The following is a 12,517-nucleotide window of genomic DNA, read 5'->3' as shown; positions in this document are numbered from 1 at the left end:
GTTCTTCTCTGGAGGTGGACATACATGTTCTTCTTCCAATAATAATTCTGTAGCTGCAGATGTTCTCTTGGTTCTTCTCATTTCACTCTTCATAATATCATGGAGTTTTTCCCATGGTTTTTTCAATTAACCTGCTTGTCATTTCTTACAGCACAGTATCATTCCATCACAATCATAAACCATCATTTGTTTAGCTATCCCCCAATTAATGGGCATCCTCTCAATTTCCAGTTCTTTGCCACCATAAATATAGTTGATTCAAATATTTTAAAACATACAAATTCTTTTCCTTTTTCCTGATCACCTTACAAAACAAACCTAATAGTGGCTTGTTGGGTCAATGAGTCTTCATAGTTTTGTTTTATTTTTTAATGTGTTTTCTTCTATAACATGATAAATATGGAAATGTTTTTATGACAGCACATATTTAATCAAATTGTTTACCATCTCAATAATGAGGGAAAGGAAAGGAGGGAGAGAATTTGGAACTCAAAATGTTACAAGATGAATGCCAAAAATTATTTTTATATGTTATCAGGGGTAAAAAACAAAACATTACTGGAGAAAAGAAAATAACTCCTTGAAAATTAGAATTGGACAATGAGAGCCAAGACAGTGGAGCAAAGGACAATTTCAGCTGAACTGTCTAAATGTTACCCTCCAAACAAAAATGCCTCAAATTGAATTCTGCAGTGGCAGAACCAACAAAAGGTCAGAATGTAGAATTTTTCCAGGTCAACAACAAAAGCTCAAAAAGAGAGATCTGTGACACAGGGGGGTGGCTAACCCAGAGCTCACATGGTTGAAAAACCAATAGTGAGACTAGGAGGTGTTAATAGAAGCAGCTTTAGGAGCTCTTAAGCCATAAATGGTAAGGTGACTTACTAATTGGTCAGAAACATTACAGAGTATCCTTGTGCTAGCATTTGATTTAGGACCAGATACTATTTGGCAACTCCACTGCCTAGATTCACTTCTGAATCATAGTTTAGGGGTGGAAAGCAGCACTTTCAGCCAAGAGAGTGAAATCCCTGAGGGATGAGACACAGCATCACTTCTGGTGTCAAGGGATCAAGGATCCCAAGGAACAATATTATTTCTAGTCCTAAGGGAAGAGGGAACTTGAGGAGCAATATCAATGGCAATCTCAAGGGATAAGGACTCCTCTTGGGTCCAGATAAGAGTATAAAAAGAACACTGACCATAACTCTTCTCGATCACTTCACTTTAGAAGCACTAAAAAAGTTCAAACTACCTCTAAAACTAGAACTAGCTCTAAAAACAACAGTGTAAAAAAGTCTAAAGCTTGAGATAGAACCAACCCATTCCCCCCCACCAGGAACAGAGCCCAACCTTAACATAAAGTTCCAAGTCAGTAAACAGGTTGGAAAAAAAAAAAGCAAACAATAAAATAACCTGACCATAAAAATCTACTATGGTGACAGGGAAGATCAAGATACAAACTCAGAAGAAAAGAATAGTAGTCAAAACAGCTACAAGCAAAGCCTAAAAGAAAAAAATCTGAATGGGATACAAGCCCAAGAATAATTCCCGAAAGAACTAAAAATTGTTTTTCAAAAATGAACAAGAATGGTAAAGAAAAATTTAAGTAAAGAAATGAAAATATAAAGAAGAATTATTTTTTAAAAAGCAATGAACTTGGTAAAAGAGGCACAAAAAAATACCAAAGAAAATCCCCTTTAAAAAAAAATTAGCCAAATGGAAAAAGAAATATTTTTTAGTATTCATTGAAGAAAATAATTCCATAAAAATGAGATGTGGTTAGTCTTTCTTTTAGAAGAGGACTCAGTATCACAGGGTGATGTCTTGACTTGCACATAAAATGGATTTAAGTGAGGCAGAGTTGTGGAAAATCATTAGCCTCATTCTGTCTTCCAGTCACCTAAAACTAATGGCAAGACAAAAAACAAGAGGACTGGAAATGGCTCATGTTGCAGTGGATGGCCTTGGCAAATTTGATGTCTGACCAAGCTCTGAGCACTCCATAGTACCTGCTTTAACACTTTGCAGCGATGGGTCAGGGATGGGAAAAGCAGTCTTCACATTCTTGGGGTAGGTATCTCCCTAACTCACTGACATGTTTGAGGACTATCAGTTATCTTCACTCAACTGATTTATCCCACCTGGTGAGTTTTACCAGAATGTGGTCACTGTTTATGCTACAGCTTCTTGGAGTCACAGGTGAAAGCTGGGTGAGACTTGGGCATCAAATGTGGATAAGTAGCCCTAAAACTGACTCAGCAAGCCCTCATACCAGAAGTGCAGAAGATAATGTTTGGTCTGGCTACTCCTTTGCCTTTTCTCCTAATCTAGACTAAACAGTAGATAACTAGTAGATATTAGCCAAGTACCAGGAAACCTACACAACCCTAATATCCAGCTCAAAACAAGTAAGGACTTCAAACAGGACTTCTTAATGGAGTCTACAAAATGTTTGGTCCCCATAGATAGATTTTAGGGTTTCTGCAAACTTAGATACAAAAAGAATTATATCTTCACTTTCACTGAACTTTAATTAAATTTAGCATTTCTTTCAATTATGAATACAGGCAACAAATCACAGTGGTATTCAAAAGTATTTATGACCCAAAAAAAAGGTTAAAAGAGACTAGGAGCTCCAAGAATTAAATAAAGCAAGCTGGTATCATGGGTTACTTATAAAATTAATTCTAAACCTAGAGTGAAACTTTCTAAATGGGTCTAGTCAAAGGATGAGTTCTCTGAACTGAAAAATACAGAAGAAAGCTTATAAAATCTGACCTTTGATTCAAGCTTTAGTCACAGGATGAGTGAGGCCAGAAAGGCAAGATAAAGTTAGCAAACAGATCTGCCCATACCTCACTGAGTCAAATAAAACAACCTCTTTGTACTCTTCCTGCCCCATAACATTAGAAGTAATCTATTTTGGCTTAATTTAAAAGATATTTATTTTATTTAAACAATTGAGTTAAATGATTTCTGACAAGAAAACAGTTCAATTTAGGATACAAGGTAAATGTGTGTTTTGATAATTACCTCTCGAACCTCCTCCTCCTCCTCATTTGTATTCTTTTTTCTGCTTTCTCTGAAATGACGTACCTATATTAAAATATGCAAAATAGGTAAAATAATTTTTTCATTTAAAAAATAATAATTTGTATACAAAATAAAATGATCAGTCACAATCTGTTATGTAATACTTTAAAATAATGTATATTATTTAATCATTTTAAATACAATGTTCCTCAAAAAATAAATATGAATATTCTTAAAATATTGTTTAAAAAACTAAGCACACTTTCTCATTGGCTCACATGAAAATTTCTCATATACATTTCTAGGGGAAGGTTTTGATATCAAACAAAATAATATTGCTTGTTGTCAAAAAGTTCATGTTTCTTAAAAGCATTGAAGTCAGTAAGCTGTTGAGAAAAAATCACTACTGTTTTTTATCACCATGGTGAAATACTTCACTATACAAATACAGAGGAAATCAGACATCACATGATCTCTTTAAGGAGTTTAAAATGGGATTGGCTACATATTTTTTTAAAAAATTAGAAGTAATAAAACATAATCTAGCACTACTATTTGGGGTGAAATAATAAATAAGAGGTCAGGAAAAAGGAAAGAGATGAGAAGGAAAGGGGTCTGAATATCAAGATGAGGTATGAGTTGAGAATAGGAAAGATCTGGAGCAGCACAGAAGCATTCCAGGACAGAAGAGCACCATAGCAATCAGCACACTCAAAGTGTAAGATAATAAAGACTGACTAAATTACAGTGGATGAATCTCTTTTGGGAAGTGATAGGAAAAAAGCTGAACAGGAAGAATAGGTGGTTAGACTATGAAGGACCTTGAAATCCAAACAGAAGAGTTTAAATTTTATACAGAAGGCAAAGGAAAAATCCTGCAGATTCCTGAGCAGGAATCATCTGCAAAATTAGGAGTTGGAAAGTGGCAGTAAAATGGAAAAGACACTCAATCTGGAATCCCAGAATCTCAGGTCAGACCCTGGTTCTGTCTTAAAATTCCTGTGACCTGAGGCAAATCCCTTCATCTCCTTGGGCAATGCATCCTCATCTGTAAAAGGGAAGGTTGAAGTAGGTAACTGATAGAGTTCTTTACAGCTCCTATAACTATGACTAAAATGGTATCATAAGGAAACATCACATAGCAGAATACAGATGAGGCCTAAGAAATCCAGGTTAAATCACTTACCTAAAAGCCACAGTACCAGCTAATGACAAGAGCCAGAACTCAAACAAGGATCTCAATTCCCAGTCCCTTGCCCTTTCCACTCTAGCCCACCATCTTATACCCCCTACTGTTTTGCTAAATGCCACAATAGATCAATATCTAAAGGAATAAGGGTGCCTAAGCAATATGCCAAAGAGTCAGCCTGAGCCACCAGTCCACTGGAGGACATCACTATCATGAATGACACTCTGACCAAGAGGAACTAGAAAAAAAAACAATAGTTCCTTGAGAGTAGACATTGTGAGGGGCTCCATAGGATCTCCAGAGACTCCAACAATATATATGTCCCTTTGGACAGAAGCTCTCCACGGGCAAGAGATAATTCACTGTTCCATTCCTTTTCTCTATCCTCTTTCTGCCTCCTTTTTTCCCCTCCTTCAACCCAAATTTTGATGAAAGGATCAAATACTTACTTCCTCCTCTCCATTCTCAATGCCCACCCATGGCAAGGCTAGGAAACACTGAAGTCACAGTCCTTCTTGAGCCAAAGTAAAGTAAGTGAGGCCTCAAACAAATTCATTACTAACCTCTTCATCAATTTTATCTTCTGCTGCATCGATGTGACGTTCTTTAAGAAATCTCTGTGTTTTTTCTAACTGGTATTTTACCAGCTCCTCTATGGCATCCTTCTCTTCTTTGTCTACAAACTCTTGTACTGCTTCACCCATCCCCCGCTCTGTTAGAAGGGAAAGTTGTAGTTTCTACATGTAGAGGTAAAAAAAAATCAATATAGAGGTAAGAAAAAAATCTATTTGAACAAAACAGAAATAGTAACATAACTGATAAGAATTACAAAATAATAATACTGGGGAGACACAAACTATCTGAAAGAATGAATTCCTAAGCAGAGTAGTACTCCTCGAGAACCCTGATCAATAATCATTTCTTTCCCCTCTTCCCCACTTTCTCTCCTCCTCTCCTCCCAAAAGTTTACAATCACCACTCTATAGAAATTGCTTTCTCAAAGATTACCAATAATGTCCTAGGCACAAAATCCAAAGATTTTCTTCAGTACTTACTATCCCTGATCTCTCTAAGTTCTGATACTGCGGACTATCTCCTCCCTCATATAAACATTCTTTTTTTCTCTGGGCTTCAATGACACTACTCTCTCCTGGTCCTCTTATTGCCTCTGTTTTCCTCCTTAGAACATTAACTTTTTTCAAGCCCAGCTTCTCTTTTATTTCTATATTCTCCCTCAAGTCCCTTCATAACTAGATTTATCTCTCAAGTTCAAGACACATATCTTCAAATCCTACTGAGCATCTCTAATTGAATGTGTTGTTGTCAACCTCACAACCTTACTTATCTATAAATGAGCTTTATCATCTTTCCCTTGAAATCCAAACTTCTTTCTGGCATTTACTACTTGTGTCAGTATTACCACCATTCATTCTCACTACAATTTTAATATTTCCCTCTCTTTTATTTCTGCAATATCTTTATTATCCTTCCCCTCCTTTCTATTCCTACTGCTACCATTCTTACACAGGAGTATCTCAACAGATTGCAAACAGGTCTCCCCCTTCTCTTCTTTAACCTACTTCAACTACCTCTTCCAAGGCATTCTCCTGATGCACAGATAATTCCTCTTCTCAAAATCATTTAATAGCTCATTAGCTGGCACTCAAAGCTCTTTACAAAATGGTAACACTCTAATTTTCTATTGTATGTATTTATTATGCATTCTATGTGTAATGTACCTATTAGATAGCTAGATCCTTGAGTTTGTTGTTTTTCTTTTTTGAAGACCAATGACTCCCAAAGGAATTTGATTAATAAATATTAGCTGAACTGCTTAACTGTGATATTGGAATTTTCAAACAGTATAGTTAAATACATAGTATATTTTGTCCCTTTCCTCAATGGCAAGTTCCCTAAATGTTGGGCTCATGGTTTATCTAAATTTTTTATCTAGGACAGATTATAGTAGGGTACACTGTATTCAGGTTTGTCAAAAATGTTTACTGAATTGAACTGCTGACCTAAATAATTAAAAATGGTGGTATTTATAAGTATCCTTTTTGTTTACCAAGAAAATTCTGAGAATTCATTGTCTAAATCTATGAATCATTTTACAAATGGACTAAATTAAAATCCTTCTTTATAAAAAGATGACAATTTCAATTCATTCTTACAATTCACAATTTGCAATTTAAATTTACAATAAATATAAGTAATTACTTTCTCTGCAGTCTGAAAATACTGCTTCACAAGATCTTCTACCCTTATGGTAGGTCCTTCCGAAGGAGGTTTGGTGATAAGCTCCCCAAAGTTGATCTCTTCTCCTAAAAAGCAAATGTCCATTAAAAACTGTTTATTTTTTGTATTTTTATGTAATGTTCAGTATAGCCAAACTATAGTTCATTAATCACAAGTGTTTTACTGGAGGGTAAGAGAAACACAACCCCACTAAATGCTACCTTAATTAGCACAGACAAACTTAGTGGCAGCAGCAAAACTTTGATACCTAGCCAAAATTTCTAAAGCACACCTCTTGCACTCAAACACTCAAAATAGAGAAATAGTAACAAATGCTGCAATTGGTGAAAGCAGCTCTCAAAGCTTTCTTGAGAAAATATTTTAGAAATGTTTTGGGAGCTTTTTTTTTTAATATTAAACACTAAAATCAATTCAACACAAATATAATAAATACCCACAATACACAAGGCAGTATCAAAAAAAAAATTCTTTCTGGAGTGATGACCGAAGGCTCTTAGCTTATGCAAAGCACATGCTGCCTCTGGCAAGTCATTCATCAAGCCAGAAAGATTTAGAGTATAGTCCCAAAGTTGTACCTTTATGTCTATAATCCCAAATCCAAACTAGCTAATATCTTAAATTCTCATCATTAGGCTGGCTACAGAGTGGTGAATAATTCAACAACAGTAGATGTCAAAGAATATCTACTAAGTTGTAAAGAGGCTGCAATTTGAATTAAAAAAAATAATAATTCCTTTAAGTATTAAAGTAAGAAAATGAAAAAGTAGAGGGCTTTATGGAAAATGTATAATAAAAAACATGTATTTGAAGCCTCAGTTATAAAATGAATAAAAATCATTGTTGTTAGCATTTTTTACACTTCATTCCCATCATCAACAGTGTTTGGCCTTGATTTACATAATATAGTTGAAAGAATCCTGGATTTGGAGAGAAAGGATGTAGATTTAAAATTCAGCTCTAAAATCTTACCATCTACACAACTATGGGAAAATCATTAAATTTTTCGGGGCATCTGTTGCCTCATTTGCAAAATGATAGAGTTAGGACTAGATAATCTCTAAAGTATCTTTCCAGCTCTAAAACGTATGATCACATGGTATGCATCATATTCTATACAGTTCCACTGTGCTTCAATAAAACACTAAAATCAATTCAACACAAATATATTAAGTACCCACAATGAACAAGGCAGTATGGTACAAGGATATATATAAAAATTTAAAAGTCCTTGTTCTAAAGGAGTTGGTTCTACTAGAATAAAGAAAAAATAAATAAATCTTACAAGTAGGCCTACCTAATGAAACATTTCCAATAATGGACTATACAGCTCTAGTTTGACCCTTTCATTTTTCGGCAAAGGAAACTGAGACCAAAGATGTGAAATGATTTATACAAGGAGAAAAATGAAGCTACAACTCTCGGGGGTGGGGGTGAGGGGAGAGAACAGGGAAGACTTAAAGTCATTTTCCTTCATCAAGTTTTTCATAATTCTTCAAACATCTAGTGTCCTCTCCACCTCAAACTGCCTTGTATTTAAATGCTTTGTTTTATCTGTATTTATTCAATTTATATTTCTTTATGTAGTAATAAATATATTTGTCTTCCCTATTAAACATAAGTGGTTTGTTTGTTTTTAATAACATGAATTGCTTCATTCTTTGTATTACTCTCCTCACTGCCTAGCATATGCTTGACAAATAAGGTTAAAAATGTTTTACTGATTTATTGATAATTGAGGCAAAACACTGCTAAAAGACAATTTATTATGTTAAATTAAGTAAATTCTTAAAAATTATCATTAAAATTTAAACCAAATAGCCTACAATAATAACATAATAACTAGCATTTAAATAGCATTTTAAGACTTGCAAAGTGCTTTACAAATGTCATCTCAGAATTTCACAACCCTGGGAGGTAAGTGCTATTATTATCTCCATTTTATAGAAAAGGAAACTAAAGCAGACAGAGGTTAAGTGGATCACAAAGTTCCTAAGTGTTGGAGAAGTTAGATTTGAACTTAGGTCTTCCAATATTCTGTCCATTATACTACCTGGCTGCTTGGTTGACTACCAAGACTAATATTAGCTAAAACCAAAATTAAAAAGCACTGGATATATAATTACCAACAAAACTATTGGGAAAACTGGACAGAAGTGTGGAAAAATAGAATTAGCTATACCATTTCACAAAATCCCAAATGGGTTATTTAATTTTTAAAATCACACATATATTATTAGATAATGTGATTGATATTTATCACAAACATGAAGAAGCAGTAAATTCTTATCACTTCAACAAATAAAAGATAGCCTATATATGATGAAACTGATGGACACACAGTAAGACCCTTTTCCCGTGGTTTTGGTTATCCTTAGTCACCCAAGAAGGGCTAAGAAGTCTGCCTGAAGAAAGCTCTGACCTCCATCCATAGCAATATAGTTGGCTGCCCCTTTCTGCTCTCAACTTGATTTTTTAAGTTTATTTTTGTGGAGAGGGAAAGAGAGACCTGAGGAGTGCTGAGTTGAGGGTTAAACCCTAAATACTATATTGTATTATACAATAAGAGATAAAAATCCTTTGATCAAGTGTTCCCTCTACGAGAATTGTACATCTTAAAGGCTGGAGAATAAAGACCTATTTATATAGAACCATTCATAGTAGCAGCATTCTTAATAGCAAAAAAAAAAAGGAGAAACTGAGAAATAGAATGTTATCACTTTATAAGAAAAATATGAATAAAATAAAGAAACATGGATGCAAACTGACAGAAATATAATTAAAAAGTAGTCTATGTGCTATAATTGTATACAAAAAAACAACCACATCCAGAAGAATCACAGAAAAAGAAGTTCAGAAGACACTGAAATAAACAAGATGATTTAGTTATTAACTTGTTAAAGTTACTATGTTCAACTGTTCTATGAATAAGACAAGCTTATTATTTTATGTACAATTATTTTCATTTCTCTCTAGTTTGAAAATGGTTAATAAGTTTAGATAATTTTAAAAGTTTAGATAATAAGTTATATTTTAAAATGCAAATGGTCTCTTTGACAATATAGATTGTTCCCACTTGGGTTTCATAATAAAAAGATAAATCCATTTGATATAGGTTCCTCAGTAATAAATAGGTCTAGGCTCTTCATTTTGCTCTATCATATGATTTTTTTGGTTTAATCAGTCTTCCAAAAAGTGCATAAATAGTTAATGAAAAATATTTCTTGTAAGTGAACATTAAAGAATATCATGAAAACTAATATATAATTGAATATATGTATGTATAGGAATATATATGTATAGGAAATTTCCTCTTTCTAAGCTTTAGAGTATTTGGAAAATGTTTCAAGTTATAAAATTTTAAAGGACTGATGCAAAAATTTAGATCAGCTATGCAAGAAATATTTACATAGATTTGATAAAAATTTTTATATGCAAGATGTGTCAAGTCTCTAAACTATTCAAAATAAATTACTAGAAGCATTTTTATTTATTTTTTATGAACAACAAAATTATTTTCTTTTCCTCTCACCTCCCAATAAAAAAAAAAAGAATACTCTTATGGAAAATATTAAATAACACTTTAAAAAATTCTTGCATACTCCATATCAGTTGATGAGGTCTTACATTTACTCAGTGGAGAGGAAATGATTGAAAATGACTTAGTTATAACTAGTATTAAGTATTTCATTTTCCTAAAATATCATGGGAGAAAGAGTAATAGGTTTTTTGTCATTCTCTATTTTTTTCACTAATGATTGATTTACATAAACACAATATTCATTTTCTTAACTTGTAAAAATATCTGTATTACCTGTTTTTTCCTTTTGTTCTCTATGCCTGAAAAAATGAATAACATCTTTTGGATTAGCTATCCGATCCACAAACTTCTGGCTGAAGCGGAGAACATTGAAAGGTTCAAATCCTCCTGTATAATCAACCTACAAATATAGAATATGCTATAAAGAAGAAGTCATTTTAAAAGCCCTAGAATCAACAGTTTTTCTTTTCTAAAAAAGTATTAGAAATTATTATTTAGTTCCTTTTCTGTAACATTTTAAAATTAGTATAATTTTCACCCCATCTTTGTAAGATATGTAATATGGTTATAGCACCATTTCTTATTAAGAAACTAAAGCTAAAGGGGTTTAAGACTGAAACAAAGCTACTATTTAGACAGTCAAATCAATAATATACTAATGGCTAAGAAAATATTACAATAGCTACATGGGTCAAGTCTTTACTTCAAAAACTGTTAACAAGACCCTCAAAAAAGGTTTTTTTACATTTGATCTAAAATTCAGAAAATATTTTCATTTCAGAAGCAAAAATTAATTTATTTTGCTTAAACACACTTGTCATGAGAGGGTTTCAAAGGAGAGGTGGGAGGGACAAAGGGACAGGAAAAAGGGAGAATTGATGCATGAGAGTGATAAAGAGTATCAATGAAACATTTTTAAAATATGCAGTTCATGACCTCGGATACTTCCTAGCTGTGTGACCCTGGGCAAGTCACTTAACCCTCACTGCCTAGTCCTTACCACTCTTTTGCCTTGGATCCAATCCACAGTATTGATTATAAGACAGAAGGTAAGGAGTTTTAAAAAAAATAAGCAGTTCATGGTTTCATATATAATCTTTTCAATTATGTATTTGAAATGTTGGCATTTAGCAAGTTCCTAATTAAAAAGTAAATTTTTAAAAGTTTTTCATTTTATTTTTTCTTAAAAATTTGAAATAATGCAACAAAACCAGCTTTAGTCCAACTGGCTTACCAAAATAAACATTTTCAAAAGATATTTAAAACTCAAAAAAAGGGGGGTGAAATAAAAGGCAGAACAAATCTATTTAGCAGAATTTGTGCTTTCAAAACACATAATTAAGGCAACAATCTCTTTCACTACAGCTTTTTCTTAAGCAAAACATTGAGGCAAAATAATGACTGTTCTCCTAGGTTGCTATTCTATGTAAGAAGAAAAAACCCAGTGCCAGTCAGGAGGCCAGACCATGGATTAGGTCTTGAAAGTATTCATGGAGAAAAGGCTAAGGTGGTGGCCATACTTTTCTGTTAATGGAGAAGAGCCGTGTTATATTTAATAAATTCTGCCTTCACATTAATAGAGCATACCCTATTAGATAGTATTAAGTATTTTTATCTTGATTCTACAGATGAGTAATCTGATGATCAGTTCCTCAAAATAAAAAGGCTTATAGTACCTGATTCCAAGGGGTTTTTCCAGTATACTTACAATCTGATTTTACTAGTGTTTCACCAAAATCATGCTATTATTCTCATTAACTCTTGTGACATTATTTCAAAAAGCTTGAGGAAAAAAGCAATATGGGTCCATAGGGTCTTTTGACCTGCTAAAGCAGTCTAAAGACTAAGAAAGGTTGAAAACAACTTCTCTATATACCGAAAAAGATAAAATTCCATTATCTACTTTCTGGTAGCCAATCACATTAATATGTAACTCATATATTAATGGCCATCTTTTAAAAATAAGATACTCTGTCTAAAAATGCTTTAAAAACTGAAAAACAATACAAATATAAAATATTATCATTATTGCCCCTGAAGCATCTACCATATTAGCAAAAGGATCTAGGTACTAAAAACCAATGGCTCTTAATCTAGTCTACTACTATAAACTAAAAGTAATATACAAGTCCAGACCAGTCAATCATCTTTTTTTCTTTCACAGTTTTAGGTTCAATTCTAATATCCTGTCCCTCTATGTGTTTATGTGTGGCAAGGATCTACTATTTCCTCTACCTAGGATGCATCTATGATGTCTCAAGCCTCTATCGATATGCTTACCTATGGGCACTGTTTTATGTACTTTGGCTAAGATAGTTTAAAAAATAATATATTACAAAATTCAGTCATCAGAAAGGTTTCAGAAGTCAGAGATGGAGAGTGCATTGAAAGAGATTAACACAAGACTTAAATGATTACTATAATCATTTGATTTTTCTTAAGCAATCAGAGAAGGGCACTGACTTGACTAGGTTGAAAGGGATAAATATAAAAGT

The 12,517-nt window shown here is 33.2% G+C and overlaps 1 protein-coding gene across 3 annotated transcripts in view; it reads right to left on the bottom strand.

The window, feature by feature from the left end:
- Positions 1-12,517, bottom strand: part of MRE11 (MRE11 homolog, double strand break repair nuclease) — a 73,282-nt gene that overhangs the window by 39,534 nt on the left and 21,231 nt on the right. For all 3 annotated transcript variants that reach the window (XM_007494997.3, XM_001368368.5, XM_007494998.2), the window contains 4 exons: positions 10,296-10,422; positions 6,446-6,549; positions 4,789-4,962; positions 3,037-3,099 (listed from right to left, as the gene is read on the bottom strand). In XM_007494997.3, the coding sequence (XP_007495059.1) occupies positions 3,037-3,099; positions 4,789-4,962; positions 6,446-6,549; positions 10,296-10,422 (468 nt within the window). The remainder of the gene's footprint in view (positions 1-3,036; positions 3,100-4,788; positions 4,963-6,445; positions 6,550-10,295; positions 10,423-12,517) is intronic.

Source organism: Monodelphis domestica, chromosome 4 (assembly GCF_027887165.1).
Source record: "Monodelphis domestica isolate mMonDom1 chromosome 4, mMonDom1.pri, whole genome shotgun sequence".
In the NCBI taxonomy this organism is placed as follows: Eukaryota; Metazoa; Chordata; class Mammalia; order Didelphimorphia; family Didelphidae; genus Monodelphis; species Monodelphis domestica.
Note: the sequence above shows the minus strand (reverse complement) of the source record. Positions and strands in the feature narration are given on the sequence as shown.